This window comes from Thermobia domestica, chromosome 9, assembly GCF_964235325.1.
Source record: "Thermobia domestica chromosome 9, izTheDome1.hap1.1, whole genome shotgun sequence".
Taxonomy (NCBI): Eukaryota; Metazoa; Arthropoda; class Insecta; order Zygentoma; family Lepismatidae; genus Thermobia; species Thermobia domestica.
Window position 1 is genome coordinate 48,295,495 of NC_137462.1, and position 18,135 is coordinate 48,313,629.

General features: G+C 37.3%; 1 protein-coding gene across 1 annotated transcript; it reads right to left on the reverse strand.

Annotated features, from left to right (window-relative positions):
* Nucleotides 1-308: 308 nt before the first annotated feature.
* LOC145660803 (uncharacterized) lies at nt 309-14,186 on the reverse strand. Its single transcript, XM_081726217.1, has 5 exons — nt 14,090-14,186; nt 8,993-9,694; nt 7,689-8,492; nt 6,476-7,455; nt 309-635 (listed from the first exon to the last, which is right to left on the reverse strand). The coding sequence occupies exons 1-5, from the start codon at nt 14,184-14,186 to the stop codon at nt 309-311; spliced, it is 2,910 nt and encodes a 969-aa protein (XP_081582343.1).
* Between the last annotated feature and the right edge of the window lie 3,949 nt (nt 14,187-18,135).

Consider the following 18,135-nt stretch of genomic DNA (forward strand, 5'->3'; position numbering starts at 1 on the left):
AATGATAGTGTAGTGCTCCTCTTTTTGAAGTCTACGAAATAACTTAGAATGACGTTCTTTAACTACAGAGGTATCGCCTTTGCGCCCATCAAAGTATAGACCGCGAAGCAACGTTTCAGCTTTACACTGCAAAGATCTCTTGATATGACTTTTCCCTCGCCGTATTTTATTTTTATCGACCACGTGAGAATAGTCCGTGTCTGTCGCCATTCCAGTATCTTGTAGAACGCTGGAAGCAATTGCAGCATTGGCACGGTCAGATACACCAAACCTATCACTATTTAGTGCCGTTGTCTTCTGTTTTATTCTCATTTGCCATTCTGACGGAGTTTTGGTGGGGATATCTGGGACGAACTCATCATTTTCACTTTCACAGAACGCGGAAGAGCCCGAACCGTCTTGTTGAAGTCTTGAACTGAAAAATTTGTAGGGTCGTTTCCAAAAATGGTTGATGAACTCGAAGGCGTATCATTAAAAACACGTTTATGTTTGTAGTTCCTTCTGCTCAGTCTTGAAGTTAGCCTGTTCGTTTCTTGAAGATCTATTGATCCAATTTTGCCCAAACCACACTTCATTTGAAAATAGATGTATCGTAACTCAAGGGCAGGTATCTTCTTAGACTTTTCACACTTGCACTTGATAGAAGTTAAACATTAACACAAATCTTCTGTCTTATCACACGTATGTTCAAAATGATAGGACATTTGAATGCTGCCACATCAAATAACGACAATGATCTTAGCTTGAAGTCTGCAATCTTCCTTGCAAATGTTGGCTTGTTCAAATCAAGACCGTACGACTTTCTCAGGTTATAGTAACTGTCATGATACTTAACAACAAGCTGCACGATCTTGCACTCAGTAACGGCAGGAATGGACGCTCTCTCATAAATGTTTTTTATTTTTCTTACTACTATCCTAGCAACTTTTGAAAAGCTTACTTTTGCATTGTTTGTTTGTGGGCACAATTGTAGTCTTTCGTGAAAACAACACCGAAGTACATTTTCATATGTAGACAATTTAGTTAGTGGCAAATCTCTGGGATGACTAAAAAGAAGACACTCAAACTTTTGCATCGTAATAATCTTCGAAGCTGCCATTGTAGCGCTACGAAAGATCACCGCACGGAATGCAAAAAAATACTAAGCACTATAATTCAAGATTATAAAGAACAACTAATACAAGTGTAATAACACAGCTAACACTGAAGAGGACTTCTGCACAACTCGACACTTAATCACTAAGTGAGGAAATGACGAGGACGTGACGGACACGGAATGCGTGTGTAAACTTGCAGCGTTCAGCGTTCAGCAACAATGGCCGAACACTCTCAAAGTTAAGCTATCTTGCAGAAGGAGAGGGGAAGTGGGATTAAATCCAGTAAATTGTCGGACTTCGGTGAAATATCTCCCTGTCAATCTGCTTGTTTTTTAAACCAATCATTTAACTCATATGCACAAAATTACCTCAGACATAAAGCATGAAAAAGTATTTTTTTGTAAAAAAAAAAAAGTTTTCAGTAAAGTTGTTTAATTGGAAAACATAAAACAAAACAACACACTGTAACTATTTTTATACCTACAATTTATATTAACGAAAATAAATCATAGAATCGATTAAATATTATTTGTTGATAAGACAAAAGAAATTAAAAATCACAAGATTTTCGTCGTTTTTGGTAAACTTTAACTGCGATGATCGAACGGAAGATGTTAACCGATTTCAATTTTTTTGTTAATTTTTCTAATCAGTACCAAAGGCAACTTTTAAGCGCTATAACGAATTAAAAAAATAAAAAGTTTTTTTTTTCGGCCCACCCTAATATATGTTTTATGGAGTTAGGTATCATCCTCGTGCTGTGTAAAATTTCCGGAATTTTGAACCCATTAGAAAAAAAATGTTTTGTTCTGAAATAGTGGCAAAAACCGGAAGATATAATTTAAGAACAATATCTCCGCCTGATTGTAATCTTATTTGCTGTGACGTGTCTGCAGCATATATAGCAGGAAAAATACGTAAAGCAACAGAGCTCTTTTAATTTTTTTTTTATTTTCCTGATTTCTGATAAAAATCCTCTATATCTTTATTATTTGTGTATTTTTCTGTATATTTTGAACAACTCAAAAAGAGAGAGGATCTTATTTACATACACACATACACCGCACAAGTGCATAAATTTGAGCAAGGACAAATATATTAAAGAATTTAACATGTGAAATTTCCGTTCGTTATTGCTAAAGACTAGCAGAATACCAGTTCTTCGCACGGGGACAATACGTTATATTTTGGGTATAAAGGAAACTAAAACTCCCATCAATGAACTTAGGGACCCCAAAAGCTATAAATTCGATATCAGTATCAGTCATTTTCAATTACTTTTACATATCACTGCCCCCCTTTAGGAGAAATAATGGGGCTAATTTAATTTAAACGGCATCAGAAGTGTCACTGTTTATCTCAGCCACTCCAAAAACTATGGATTCGACACTAATATCAGCCATTTTCGATCATTTTTATATATCCACCCCTTCTCCCTGCCCTAAGTTGCAGCCCTCAATTTGGATTTAAATGGCATTAGAAGTGTCACTGTTCATCTCAGCGACCCGAAAACTATGGATTCGACATTAATATTAGTCATTACCTATTCCCTAAAGTTTCGGCGTAGAATTTGGATTTAAACTGCATCGGAAGTGTCACTGTTCACCTCAGCGGCCCTAGAAACTATGGATTTGACATTAATATCGGTCATTTCCTATCAAGATATATATATATATATACTCCCCTTTCCAAAAGTTGCAGTGTTGAATTTGAATTCAAGCTTCATTGCAAATGTCACTGTTCATCTCAGCAACTCTGAAAACTATGGGTTCGACACTAACAAGGAGACTTACGGAAGTGTCACTCAGCGATTTGAATTAAACTTGGCACACTTGTAAAACATCAAAAAATAATCGACACGTATTTTTTTTATTTCGGAAATGGTGAATATTTAAGGGTTGAAACCGCCCTTTGAAAGTTGTGGGTGGTCTCCAGGGTTAGACAGAAACAGTCATTTAATATAGAAGAAAACATACTGCGAGGAGGGTTTTAGAACAGCTGATTCAGAATCTGAAGTCAACATTACAAAACTCTAAATGACGTATTCAATATAGTGATTACAATTACAAAATGTCTCCTGGTTTGAAATTCTTTGCAGTTAGACTAGAATTATTATAGTGGGCAGAGATTACTCTGAAAAGGTTGCAGACCAACTTGAAACCCCTCTCTTTACTTATTTTAATGGGATGCTTGATTAAAGTAACTTTCTGCACCTCTCCCTCTTTAGCGTTTACAGGGACACAAACAGTAGAAAGTGTGACACAAGCAATAAATCTATAGCTACACTTTACATCCTTTAATTTCTGAAAATGGTGTTGTTATCACCGTTGTTAATTATTTTGCAAGGAAAAGACTGAAATATTTGACCATATAGTCCAAAACAAACTCTTTTAGACTGAAAATATCCTCGTTGAAGCATCAAATTCGGAAAAAAATAACATCAGGCCTCGTGAGATCATGGTTTCAAGAAGTTTTTTCTTCCCATGTCTAATGTAATGTCCATTTTATTATTACATTCGTGGACTAGTCACAATTCATCAACTTTTCAACCTATTTTTCGAACAAAAGAGTTCCTCAAAATAGAAACCATTCTGCACTAACAAGTAGTAGGATTCAGCTTCTTTACGTTTTCGTCTTTAGGCCGTGCGAAAGTTTCTTGAGACATTTTACTAATATTGTTCTTTACAACTATAACATAAATGAACATCTCCGTAATAATATAATTTAGATCCAAATCACTGATTCATAATCAGTTTTCATCTCGCATATTTGCAAACCTTATTAGATACGCATGATACAGAAACAGTTATTTTAATTAAGATTGTGCTGCATTTTGCGATTTGTCACAGTTATAGCTGCAATAAGGTGAAGTTGGTGTGAACAAGGTTTATGAATCCCACACTTTTTTTTACGAAATATCATTACTGTGAAGCGTTTTCTCAATATAATTTTATAACGATTGAGGATGTATGACGTTCTGACATATTGAGAGGCGAGAGGAGTCACTATACATAAGCATCTCGAATAGGAAGAGGTGCATAGATTCAACTTAATCAAGAATTCCGTTAAAATAAAGGGGTTTCAAATCAACAGAAAGGAGTTTCAAAACAGTCTGCAACCTTCTTGTAGTAACAGCTGCCAACTACAATTATTCTCGGCTAATTGCAGAGAATTTCAAACCAGAAGACATTTTGTAATTGTAATCTCTATATTGAATCCGTCATTTTGAATTATGTAATTCTGACGTCAGATTCTGAATCTGCTGTCCTAACCCCCCCTGAAACTATGTTTTTTTCTATATTAAATGATTGTTTTTTGTCTATGCTTGAAGTCCACCTCTAACTTTCAAAAGGTGGAAACCACCCTTAAATCTTCACCATTGCCGAAATAAAAAAAAAATACGTGTCGATTATTTTTCGATGTACCAAACGTATGCAAAGTTTCATTCAGATTGGTGAGTGACACTTCCGTAAGTCTCCTTGTAAAATCGATAATTTTCATTATATATCCGTACTTCCTTCGTATAAGTTGCACTTTCAAAGTGAAATGGTAAAATCTATCCCAGACCAAAACAGCATCTAGGTTGGAAATGTTTATCGAGATCAGTCTTGTGGTTCAATAGTTGTTAAGTTACAAAAATAGTTACTTTAATTTTTTATATATATATATAATGGGTCGCACTAGAAAACAAGTATTTGTTTACATACAAAATTTTGTACGTAAAGTTTAAAATCTGTATTTGAATATTAAATAATAGTAATGGCATGTCTTAGAGCATGAGTATTAGTGACATTTGCCTACTGCTCTTTCGTTTAAGAAGCAATTGGTTAAAATTAACGAAAATTTCACCAGATCAAAAAGCGTATTAAGAACTAAGTTCCATTCAAGAGTCCTATTTATTGCAACAGAAACGTTACATGATGGTAGGTATGAAGACTATTAATTTTCAAGAATAATTACAACAGTTTTATTTGCGAATGATTCTGTTTTAAATATTCGCAATATAGAAATTCTCAACTTACGTTTTAGGCGCATTCGAAAAGAAACGCTTTTATTACTAGTAAAACTAACGTAATACAAAGATTTTTGTTATTATCCCAAATTTCCCCATTTTTCCAATTGTTCAGGAAAGAAACCGGAAAAAATTCTTTTTTTACAAGCAAATTTCAAAATTTCTGGAAATTTTACAACACTAGTCGTGAAGCTTAGGAGGCAAGGACATCATTCAGAAGGTCTGGGGTTTGAATTCCAGTGGAGAAGTACCACGGTTCGAGCCAACTGTTAAAAGTTATACGGCACCAGCTAAACATGTTGAAAACTGCTCGGCCCAGGCTTAAGCCTATCAAAGGCTTGAGTAGCTCAGCTCGTAGCTCATTCACTAAAGAGACCAATCGAAAAATATGCCAAGCCAACAGCTCACCCAACTGAGCCTGCTCTAGCTCTTATCTCTGTTGAACCGAACCGATGAAATGGCTCATCCCAACCGAGTCGATGGCTTACCTCAAGTGAGTTGGCTCTAGACACCGGTTTAGTTGAGCCGAGTCGAACTAAGGTTGTTAGAAAATTCCCTTGTCTTTTATCGAGACGAGACTAGATGTGACACTGTCCCCTCTCGTGACCAACACGGAAATAATTCCACATTACTGCTTGCATTTCTCATGACTTTCGCTTTGCAGTCTAATCAGGCCCTGATTTCAAAACAAGGTGAAACAAGCTGAACAAGCAAAGCCATTTATCAAATTCGACTCGAATCGAAGCTCGAGTTCATAAATAGTGACTCGACTCAAAACTCAAGCTCGACTTGTGCCCATCCCTATCACTGCATATACATTTTGATTTTTGTCGATTACAGCGCCATCTATCACGCAACGTAAAGAATGTTTAATACAAAAATTAAGTACTTTTACATGGTGATGGACTGTATCACACAAACGCTGGTTCGTTTTGTAATAGTTCGATTTAATAATATTGTTAATATTTCTTACAATTCCCGACTTAAATAAAATGCACATTGAACACTACGATGTTGCAGTTATAGGCTACGCACTCACTCACACACTGCTGCTATACACAGTTTCAACAAGCACCTACACCTTGCTTCTTCTTCTTCTATAGCTAACAAGTTACATTGAACAAACATCTTTAAATGAAAATAAACAATTTAAATAAACAAAACAGCCCCCACCCTTGAACGATCTAGTTCAAGATACACACAAAAGATGAATTGGTACAATATTTGAAAGAACTGTAAAAGTTGAAACAATATGTAAATGGAAAAGTTCTGTTACTATAAGTGGACCTGTATGCTTCTTTCCTTGCGACACACGACAATTATTAATAAAGCGCTTACAATATGCAACAATTCGCTTAAGTTTTACCAACGATGAACAATTGTCAATAATGGAGTTATCAACATGAACAAGCATACAAACTATGTGTTCTCTTTCCTCTTGGTTGACTAACTTTGAATCTACTGTATATTCATTACACTCTGGGAGATTGGGGTTTCTCAGCCACTCTGGGCCTGAGAACCGTAAGTGATGTGCAAGTAAGGCAGAAGGTAATAAACCTCGAGAACCACAGTCTGCTGGATTATTCTTTGAATCCACTTTGAGAAACTTCACTGATGGCAAAAGAGTTTGAATCTTTGCAACACGATTCGCGACAGACACTTTCCATCTGCTTGAATCCGAATTCAGCCACGATAACACAACAGTAGTGTCAGAATAGGCAATTACATCATGCACTTCCAAACGTAATGAATTTAATATGAGATTCATCATTTTAGCTAATAGCAATGCACTACAGAGCTCTAATCGTGGCAAAGACACTTGTTTGATTGGAGCAACCTTCGTTTTTCCCATAACAATGTTCACACTCACTTGGCCGTCTTGAGATACAGACCTCATATACACCACTTCATAATAGGCCCTTTCGGAAGAATCACAGAATCCTATTAACTCTCTTCTCGTAGCTTGAGTGGTACTGATATACCTGTTGATTTTGATATTTTTCAATAAAGAAAGCTTTGAGTAGTAATTTCTCCATTTTCTCAAAATCCATTCAGGAACTGGACTGTCCCATTCTAAATTTAGTTTCCAAATTTCTTGCAATAATATTTTCGCAATAATAGTTGTTGGAGAAATCAAACCTAATGGATCGAACACCTTTGCACTTTCTGATAAAATGTTACGCTTAGTTACAACTGACTTAACTGACAAAAGATTGACATTATACGAAAATACATCATTTGATGGATACCACAGAATTCCTAATGTTTTCACTGAATTACTACTATCAAAGTCTAAACTACTTGTCGCTTGTTTCAAATGAGAGGGTACGGAGTCCAACGTTGGGACTGTTGGATGCCCATTTTCTCAGTACAAAACCTCCTTTTTGCAATAATACGCTGAGTTGTTCTCGTAACTGAATTGCTTCACTAACTGAGTTGGCAATACTGATTAAGTCATCAACAAAGAAGTCTTGCATTACTACAGCCGCTGCAATAGGAAATGATTCTTCTTCATATTTCGCTAATTGTTGCAAACTCTTCACTGCTAAATACGGTGCTGAAGCTGTACCATAAGTTACTGTCACAAGTCTTGTAATCTTTGATCGGAAGATTAGGTTTCTCACGCCACACAATTCGCTGGAAGTCTGTATGTTCTGGTTGGATTCGCACCTGTCTATACATTTTCTCAATATCAGCGGTCAATGCCACATTATGCTGTCTAAAACGCACAAGTAATGGAATTAAGTCACACTGCAACCTAGGTCCGACAAGTAACTTATCATTCAATGACACATTAGATGAAGCTTTACAACTACCATCAAAAACTACTCTCAGTTTTGTTGTAGAACTGGAATCTTTCAACACTGCGTGATGAGGTAAATAACACACTTCACTGTTTGGTTTCAGTATTTCACTTTCTGGAATAATCTCCATAAACCCAAGTACCTCATACTCATGCATAAAATCTACATATAACTGACGCATCTTAGGCCTCTTCTTCAATCGACTTTCTACTTGCTTAAGGCGTTTAATTGCCATTTCACGTGACTCACCAAGTCTTGCACTGTTGTCACGAAACAGTAATTGCACATGAAACCTACCTGTCTTATCTCTTTGATGGGTCTTCTCGAAATAAATTTCACACTGTTTTTCTTCTGACGACATTATATTTTGTGTAGGAATATCTTCCAATTCCCAAAACTGTTGCAAAATTCTTTCACTGTTGCACTGAATATGATATGTTGACGTTGTGAATTCTTTACGTCGCACTTCATCGTCGCCAATAGAACCAAACAACACCCATCCTAATTTGGTATTCACTGCTACAGGAGAACCATTAACACCACTACACACACCCACCAACAGCAATTGAGGGTAAATATCTGCACCCAATAACAGATCAATTCTGTCAGGAACATTAAAATTAGGATCTGCTAATGTTAACTGTTAACATGCGACCACTGCTTGCTTTTATGAATGTACCGTTTTGGTAACATGCCTGTTACCTTTGGCAATACTAACGCTTCTACAGAAAATTCTGATTCAAATCATAACTTGATGTAAACACAATATTAACAACACCTTTTGCCCGAGCAACATTACTGGAACTCAGTCCGGAAACATGTACATAAACCGGCTGTTTTTGTAAACCGAGTCGTTGTATGCAGTTTTTTGATACAAAGCTTTTTTCACTGGCTGAATTTAACAAGGCTCTCACAGGTTGTAAATTACCATATGAATCCTTCAACCATCACTACTGCAGTTTGTAATAACACTGCATGTTGCACATTTGTTTCCCTTGAAAAATGAGTCTCCACTGAAACACCTGAGTTCTGTTTATTTGGAAAATGAATTAAAGTATGATGACGTTTGCCACACTCACGACACGATGATGATTTGCAACTGGCCAGTTTATGATTAGATTGTAAGCAATTAAAGCACAATGCTTTGTTTTTCACTAAAGAATGACGTTCGTCAACTGACAGCGAAAGAAAGTCATCACGTTTATGCAAAGGATGATTTTTGCTTTTGCACTGGCGACACGAAAATTGAGCTGAAGCATGATGCGCTACTGTTGATTTTTTATTACTCTTGTTTGGCTCACTGGGAGGGGTTGATTTTGCATTTGAAGTGCTAGTTGCTAATGCGCGACACCTATGATCTATGAATTTCACCAATTGGTCAAATGTTGGTAGTTCACTGTCTGACAATGAAAGTTCCCACTGTCCTTTTGTTTCACTGTCTAGCTTCTCTGTTATATGAAATATAAGCAAAGGATCCCATTCGTTTACTTTTACGTCCAACACTGATAACGATCGCACACACTCAACACTTGTATCCAACAACCGACGTAACGTGCCAGCTGATTCTTGCTGCACTTGACCTTGACTTACAAACCGCCGCAAGATAGACGTGACTAATTCTCGTTTATTTTGATACCTTACATTTAACAGGTCCCAAGCTTCTTTATAGTTATCGTCAGTTATTTGTATAGATTGAATAAGTGTTGCTGCTTCACCTTGAAGACTAGTTTTTAAGTACTGAAGTTTTTGTGTACCCGTCAATTTTTCATTATTATGCACTGCTGCGATAAACAAATCACGAAACGAAAGCCAATCATTTAAGTTTCCGCTAAAGCATGGCAACTGCAATTTTGGAAGTCGAATTTTTGTTGTGTTTTTTTGATTATTCACATCACTAGAAGAAGCATGAGATAATTTACCCTGCACTTCCACTAATTTCACGTTAAGCTTTGTAAGTCTGTCTTCAATAGCAGCAAGCTCTTCTTCTTGCACCAACTAAATTTCTTCTTCGGCACACAAGTTACTGGCTAGCAACAAAAGCTCATTTGTTTCACGTTATACTTCACTCACTTTGTTTTTGTAGACCTGAACTACACTAATATCTTCCTGTTCTGTGATATTGTTTATGCAGTTTTCAGCACGAGTGACCTTTCCTTTTAAAATACGCTTTCGGGAATTGTAAGCTTCCATTGTCGCCCACACAGTTATTTCTTTCTTGTTAGCACACAAGTCTTAGCACGTAGGTCACATAAAACAAATAAACACGTATTAACATCTGGGTAGGAGGACCTAATCTTTATGATGGACTGTATCACACAAACGCTGGTTCGTTTTGTAATAGTTAGATTTAATAATATTGTTAATATTTCTTACAATTCCCGACTTAAATAAAATGCACATTGAACACTACGATGTTGCAGTTATAGGCTACGCGCTCACTCACACACTGCTGCTATACACAGTTTCAACAAGCACCTACACCTTGCTTCTTCTTCTTCTATAGCTAACAAGTTACATTGAACAAACATCTTTAAATAAAACTAAACAATTTAAATAAACAAGTTAGGACTAAACACATGGAGAATCGGAAGCTGGAATAAGGAACGGGGTTTATTTATTTATTTATTATTTAAAATGGCAGGAATAATGCATAACATTTTCTTTCTCTCAACCATTTACATTTTTTTTTAAATAATCGGATCTCATAATAAGATTTTTACAACGAGAATAAATAAGATATACACTAGGCTACGTTAAAGAGGTACAGACATACAGAAGAATACAAAGCAAATAAAACATGAAAAGTGAAAATGAAACTTATTACATTTAAAATAAACACCTCAATAAACAAGCGACAATTCTGAAGAAATGTTAAACTATACAAGGAGAGAGAAACAAAGAAATCAATCTTGATTATATATAAATATATAATACATTCCTTTGATTGACTATGTATAGATAAAATGATGCACATACTTAAGTGATTGTGTAAATCAAAGGCCTGCATGGTAACGCAAGGAATAGTTTCGTATGTAACAACTTTTTTTCATTTGTTTACTGAAGACTTTCATTAGAAAGATATTATTGAAGACATTAGTGAAAGGTCAACACTGAACCAGTGTTTCTGATGGTTTAAGGGGTGTCATTCCAAGCTTTTGTGGCAAATAGTGTGAAAGATTTGGAAACATACTTAGATTTGTGCTTTTGAACGGCGAGTGTTGTATTTCCTTTAGAACGGGTATTTAGTGGATGAGTATCGCCGAGAAATTCAAATTTAGAAAATATATAAGTACGTTTTCTACAATTAATTATTTTATATATAAGTGTTAGAGAATGAATGCGGCGGCGGGTGCTTAGATTGCACCATCCTAGTTGCTGATAACAATGGAAGATATGGTGGACAAGCTTTTTATTAAATATGAAGCGAACGCAGGCATTATGAATGCACTGTAAATCTTCTGTTAAGTCAGACCAATTATTGAACCACTGACACTTTAATCGATTCTGGAAGAAGTTTTTTAAAACGGTGAAGAGAATGAAGTTAGCCGTAAGCTTTCTTTCATACTTTATTAAATGGTCTGTCCAATTTAAGAATTTATCGATTCGGAGTCCTAGGCTATTCACGCTATCGATTACAGGAATGGCTACGTTGCTTAGGAGAACATTCGGTAGGCTTGTAATATTGGTTCCCAATTTGTGATATATATATATATATATATATATATATATATATATATATATATATATATATATATGTAAGACTATCAATAAAGACTTGTTACTCCTTGTGCGTATAATCTTTCCAGTACATTCTACATACGAAAAGAAATAGAACAACACTGGTCATATATGAGTCATAAAACGATTGAAATATACTGATAGCATAAAATCTGGAACAATTCAAAGAAACGGATTTGTAAATCTCTGTTTTCATTCAGAGTCAGGGCTGTAGTCGAGGGTCCGAGGCGGAACAAGCCGTATACATTGCGCCTAATCTTAGTCATTATAGTGTGCTTTCTGCTTTAAAGCGTATAGTGCTTTCTACTTTTGTTTCGTTTATATTTATTTATTTCAGCCATGACTCTAATGATAACCTGGCGTCGGGGTGTGGCACCCCCATCGCTCATTCTTCGGAACTGCAGCAAGTCACTGCTCCTCCAGGTTGGGAGTTGTGCCAGGCTGGTCACCCGGCATTTAAAACCTACCATCGAGCACCGTAGAAAGATAAGCCTCGGATGTGAACTGCTTTTCTTGAATGCCAAAATTGCTATGGCCTGTTTATGATAGATGGCTTCGTGGTTTTATGACACACGGACTCAGAGCCATAGGACGTAGGAGTAAAGAACACGCGCACCCAGAAGGAATGGATGGAATGGTTCCGTAAATGGTTGGTGGGGTCTTGGAAACTGCTGATTTAAGGAAGAAGTGTCAAGAAAATGGCATGAGATTCTTTTAGACTATAAAACAGTACTATAACCTTTATATTTTAAAGGAATTAATTATACGTTATACATTGTTCACTAAAAATGCTTCTATGTAGGGATGGGCAGTGGTCGAGCTAAAATTCGACTCGAAACTCGTTTCAAATTTGAGTCGAGTTAAAGGTAATTTTCTCGAGTCGAGTTCCGAGCCGGGGCACTGTTTTCTAGGTCGAATTTCGAGTCGAGTCGAGTCTCGAACATCCAGCTCGTTTTGATCCGGTTTGAAATCATGGACTGATTAGACTGGAAAGCGAAAGCCATGAGAAATGTAAGCAGTAATATGGTATACTTTTAGAGTTGACCATGATGGGGAACATAGAATCTCGTCTTGCCCCGATAATAGAGTTTTATAATGAAACAGTCTCAGATGTCGTGAGCACCAACACAAGTATAACATTACCATCGAGGCTGACACCTGTATGGTGGAATTTTTGAGCCCAACCGGACGCCGAGCTCGGGTAGTGATGTCAACCGGCTCGACTCGGTTCAACTGAGAGAGCAGTCTCGGTTATGATGAACCATCGGCTTGGGTGGAATGAACCACCACCAACTCGTTTTAGGTGAGCTGTCGGCTTGAACCGGCTCGGTTAGGGTAAACCATTAGCTCGGTTCGGTTCATCTTGGGTGAGTCATTGGCTCGAATCGGATCTGTTGGGTGATTTACTGGGTTAGCTCACTTCTCTGATCGAGGTGTTGACAACCCTAAACCCGGGAAGCAGTTTTGAACATGTTTGGTCTGCGGGCAATTCTTTTAATAATTTTTGGCTCGAAACCGAATACTTGCTCCTAAAGAACTCAAACACAAACCTCGTGAACGACCTACTTGTCTCCTGAAGACATCTCGATGACCGAGATCGGCAGTCAACTACTGTAGTTTTAGTATTCAAATACAAACCGCCTATCTTTCATGGACATACACGGTGTTATAATAATAATAATAATAATAATAATAATAATAAGTTGTAGTAATAGTAGTAGTAGTATCAGTGATAATTATATTGTTTACGTAGGGTACCTGAAGAGAGTACTTGGACTTCACACAGAATATAGCTCGATTTGGCTCATTTTCGATCGACTGCACCCGAATTCGAGTATACTTGGAAGAATTTTTTTCAGGCCAAGTTATCGAGTCGAGATCAAAGATGTATGGTTTTAATAGAGCCGAGTTTCAAAGAAAATTCGCCCGAACTTGCTGGTGCCCATCCCTACTTCTATGTCTTTTATGACAATCATAGATGATCACTGAACCCGATATACCCTCTGAACATTTTAATACAACACCACTGTTCATAGTCCTACTTGAACTCTCCCTCATTCGTACATCTCTTTACTTCTTCAGAGAAGAAAATCTTCTAAATTACAGTGAGTATGGATTAACAGGGAAATTGAAGTATGTTACAAAGACTGGATTTGCAAATGGTTGAACTCAGGCCTTCTGTGTGGAAATTCAACGCGTTAACTACTCACCCAAGCCGATAACTGAATTTATAATATACAAAATATGCTAGCTAGCTGAGAACTTTGCATGCACGCCTAAGTCTACACAATACTCTAAGGCCTTATGAAAACACGATAACTAGTTGAGTTAAGTAATTTACTTCATTATACTTCATTTTACGTAATTGTTTTTGTAATTCTGTTTTTGCTTTATTATTGTTAACACTCATTCAAACAACCACCATTTCCGACTGTTACCTAACATATGGGTCACAGTCCTCTGCCTTCCTTCCCCAATCTTTTCTTCCTTCCCTTTCCCCGCATAGTGTGATAGGAGAGTGACGTCATCCCCCATACATGGCCATAGATGCCGAAAGCCCAGAAATCTAAATCATAAATGTAACAACTAAGTGTACATTTTAGAGACTACTATTCTGATTGTTGTTGAAAATTTCTAAGCTGAGGGGGGCCCTTTAGAGACAACACGATCGAAAATCTGTTTTGACATAATATTCCACTGTGTTTCCTATTTTAATGTATAGACAGTATATATTATGAATATTTTCAGAAATTTTCTTTCTTTCCAGATTATAGATGATCAAGAAAAGTGGATTTGCAAGGATTGCAATTTCAAATTAGCAAAATTATACACTTGTAAGAAAAGTCTCAAATACAGTTTATTCACTCAGATGCACTTCACAATGAACCGAATTGATCTACAGGTAATTTGTTTTAAAAAAATAACTGGAAAATCCTAAAACTTGCATGTTAAGAGTCCAAGTACCTTGAGCGATTCTTTGAATTATCTTTTCAAACTTGATCTTCAACACCCTCGAGATTTTAATAAGTAATGGATGTTTAGATGACCATCGAGACAAAATTAAATATTTTTTAAATAAAAGAAAAGAAGAAAATTTATCAACAGCAAGAAATAATAAACAGAAGTTTAGTTATAAGTACCACAGGTACCATTGAAAAAATTCACAGGTAATTGGTGAATCCCGAAACTTGCCTGTTAAAAGTCCAGGTATTTGGTACGATTCTTTGTGGTATTTTTCAAATACTTGATCTTGAGAACCCTTGACAAATTATTAGGTTTTTGACTTTTAGATGGGGGCCGCGGTAGCTCAGTGGTAGAGCTCCTCGTCTGTGAGCTCCGCTGTAACTAGGATATACGTTCGCCTTGACGGCCTTTGTGTTTGATACAATTTCAGTAGTGTGTCTGTCAGTGTACCTAACCCGGATTTCTGAATAGTTTTGTTTAGTGAATCTTAGTTGTTGTGTCACTCTACGATAGTTTTGTACCACTTACAATGAATGCTTTACGTAAAAATACAGTTCAAATTGCATTTGACAAGATGACGCGTACTATCAGGCCCAGTGTAGCCAGGATACAGGCTTGGTTAACTACAGAATTGCAATTACATATTCAGGATATTGCAGCGATTCAACTTCATAATGAGGATTATAGTTTGTACATCAAGTTTAAATGTCAAGATCACGTGGACACCTTTCTTCGTCAGCACCCGGAAACCATGAATTTTGAGCATGAAAATGGCACAATAAGTCAAGTACAGTTGTCCAGTGCAAGTATACAATATACCCGTGTACGCATATTGGATCTCCCCATGGAAATCACTAATGATGAACTTAGTGCAGTGCTTCGCCCCTATGGACAAGTGATACATGTCACGGAGGAACTGTGGTCCAGTACGTTACCATTTCCAGTTTATAATGGCAATAGACTCGTTCAAATGATTTTAGGGAAACATATTCCCTCTAAAATTGTGGTTCGTGGGTGTCGTGCTAGTGTCATGTATCAAGGTCAACCGCCTACCTGCTTTATTTGTCTGGCCCCGAACCACGTCGCAAGTGCCTGTCCAAGGAAAGTTAAACCCCAGGTGATATCTACTTCAGCTCCCACTGCATTTAAGATGACTGAACTTTTCAGTGGTAAGATGCCGACAACTCCTAGTTATTGCCATTCTTCACCCGATTTACAGTTGCCAACGGTTTCTACTGCCCAACCAATGGTCCTAGAGAGCACCCCCTCCCCTTCGGTTCCTAATTTACAGGATGAGAGGAATTTTCCCCAGTTGCCCCTCAAAAGTGAATCTCTTCCGTCAGCTGTATCCGAGAAGCAGAGTAAAGAGGGCAGTGCCCCTCATGCTACCTCCGAGATGATTCCCACTACTGCAACGACCCTGTCATCTGACCTCTCGCCCGACTGTAAACAGCCTGAAGTGTCTATTAACCAAGAAGCACATGTGACTCCCCCTGTTGTATTAGAGCCTCCGTTACAGCCAGTGCAAAGTGAAAACGTGTCAGAGAAAAGGAAAACAAAAGTATCTACTGAACGGAATGACGTAACAAGTGCTTTATAAGTGTGGCTTTCTAGTGCAGTGTCTTCCCTCACTCCAGCAAATGGTGAAAACAATGTTAGCCAGTGAATTCGTAAACAAACCATGTTCCAAGTGTTTATATCGTTCTGCGATCTTACACGTTTCAGACACGAGACCAACAACACACCGCACAGCTCTTCTATCTCTCTTTTTTTTTTCAAGGTTGATAGTTTCCAGGTCTGATAGTCATTTTGACTCTAAAGTAAGATTTACGTAATAGTGCCTGCGATACGAAAGCTTTATTTACATTGTTTTCTATTATATGCTGTTATATAGGTTGTTTACAAATGTACCGTCTGTTAAGAAACGTACCAGCGAGGTCATTTCCTTTCTTTTTGTTTCTGCTGTTCCTGTGCGTTATATCCGGGTCAATGCAAGAAGTTCGTAAGCCAAATGTTCGATCATATATTACCTTAAATTTGAATGGAATTCAAAGTGATGCTAATCGCAATCTTTCACGAAGCTTTATCAAGCAAACATCGACTGACTTTATTTTATTACAAGAAGTGGCGTTTGCAGAATTTGACTTTTTACCACAATATATTGCATTTGTCAATATAGGACCAGCGCACCGGGGTACAGCTATATTATGTAAACGAGGTATAGAGGTCTCAAATGTTATTCATTTGGCCTCTGGCAGGGGTATTAGCATTACTCGTGACAATATTACGATCATTAATATTTATTCGTATTCTGGCACTAATAATCGAATAGCACGGGAACAGTTTTACTCTACTGAAATCTTACCATTATTTCCGAATGTTCCGAATAACATAATACTTGCAGGCGATTTTAATGCTGTCTCTAGAGCAATTGATACCACGGGAAAGTTTATTCCATCACCTGCCCTACAGCAGCTAGTTTCATCAATACCTTTCAAGGACGTCTGAGTCCACCACCGGCGAATCTCCAATTCACTTTTAAAAATTCTACTATGAGCAGTCGGTTGGACCGAGTTTTGGAAACGACTAATCTAGTATCCTCCATCACTGATATTCATTTGAAATTAGTTCCGTTCAGTGATCATGCCGCAGTTATCTGGACATGTAAATTTGCGCTAGGTGTTACTACAACCTATGGAAAAACAGCTTGGAAATTGAATACTCAATTACTTACTGACGACGACACGAAATGTTTGTTTAGAACTAAATGGACGTACTGGCTCCGCCAACGTCACTACTACCCGACACTAAATGATTGGTGGGTCAAATATGTGAAGCCTAAAATAAGAAGTTTTTTTCAAATGGCAAGGAGCTGAAAAGAAACGAGACCAGCGTGACACCCTAGCGTATCTTTACAGAGCGCTGCATGAACTTTGGATCCTGTCCAGTTCTCCGCAAAATATGATTGCAATTCACAAAACGAAGGCATGGATAAAACAACTTCAGGCTAATGATGTACGCAAATATGTTCATACCCTGCCAGACGGAGACTGTCTGCCCGATAAACACATTACATTTTATCACTATATGGCGAAACATAAACGTCGTGTTGGGTAGGTGATTGACACCCTGAATCATAATAATACCAAACTTACGGCCCTCCCTAACATACAAAAAGTTTTCTTTGACCATTATACAACGTTATATACTGCCACTACGGACCCTCCCCATGGGTATCACGATTATTTAAATTTGTTGCTCCCTCAATTATCAGCGGCTGATAATCAGACATTAACTGCACCACTAACAGAAGCGGAAATACTTCACACGCTTAAGCAATGTAATCCTACCTCATGTCCCGGGAGTGACGGTTTGCCGTATGCACTCTATCAACAGTATTGGGATATCATAGGCGTGGATATGGTAACATTATATAATGAACTCTATGCTACTCCACACTTCCTTCAAAATGATGGTAATGTGGTCTTTATTCCTAAGTCTTCTGATGCCAACACTGTCA

Coding starts and splice junctions, on each gene's coding strand:
- LOC145660803 (XM_081726217.1), bottom strand. CDS start 14,186: ATGGGGGATGACGTCACTCTCCTATCACACTATGCGGGGAAAGGGAAG. Junction 9,695..14,089: donor GACTGTGACCCATATGTTAG/GTAACAGTCGGA, acceptor TGTTTATCGCAG/CAGTGCATAATAATGAAAAA. Junction 7,456..7,688: donor AGATTACAAGACTTGTGACA/GTAACTTATGGT, acceptor GGCATCCAACAG/TCCCAACGTTGGACTCCGTA.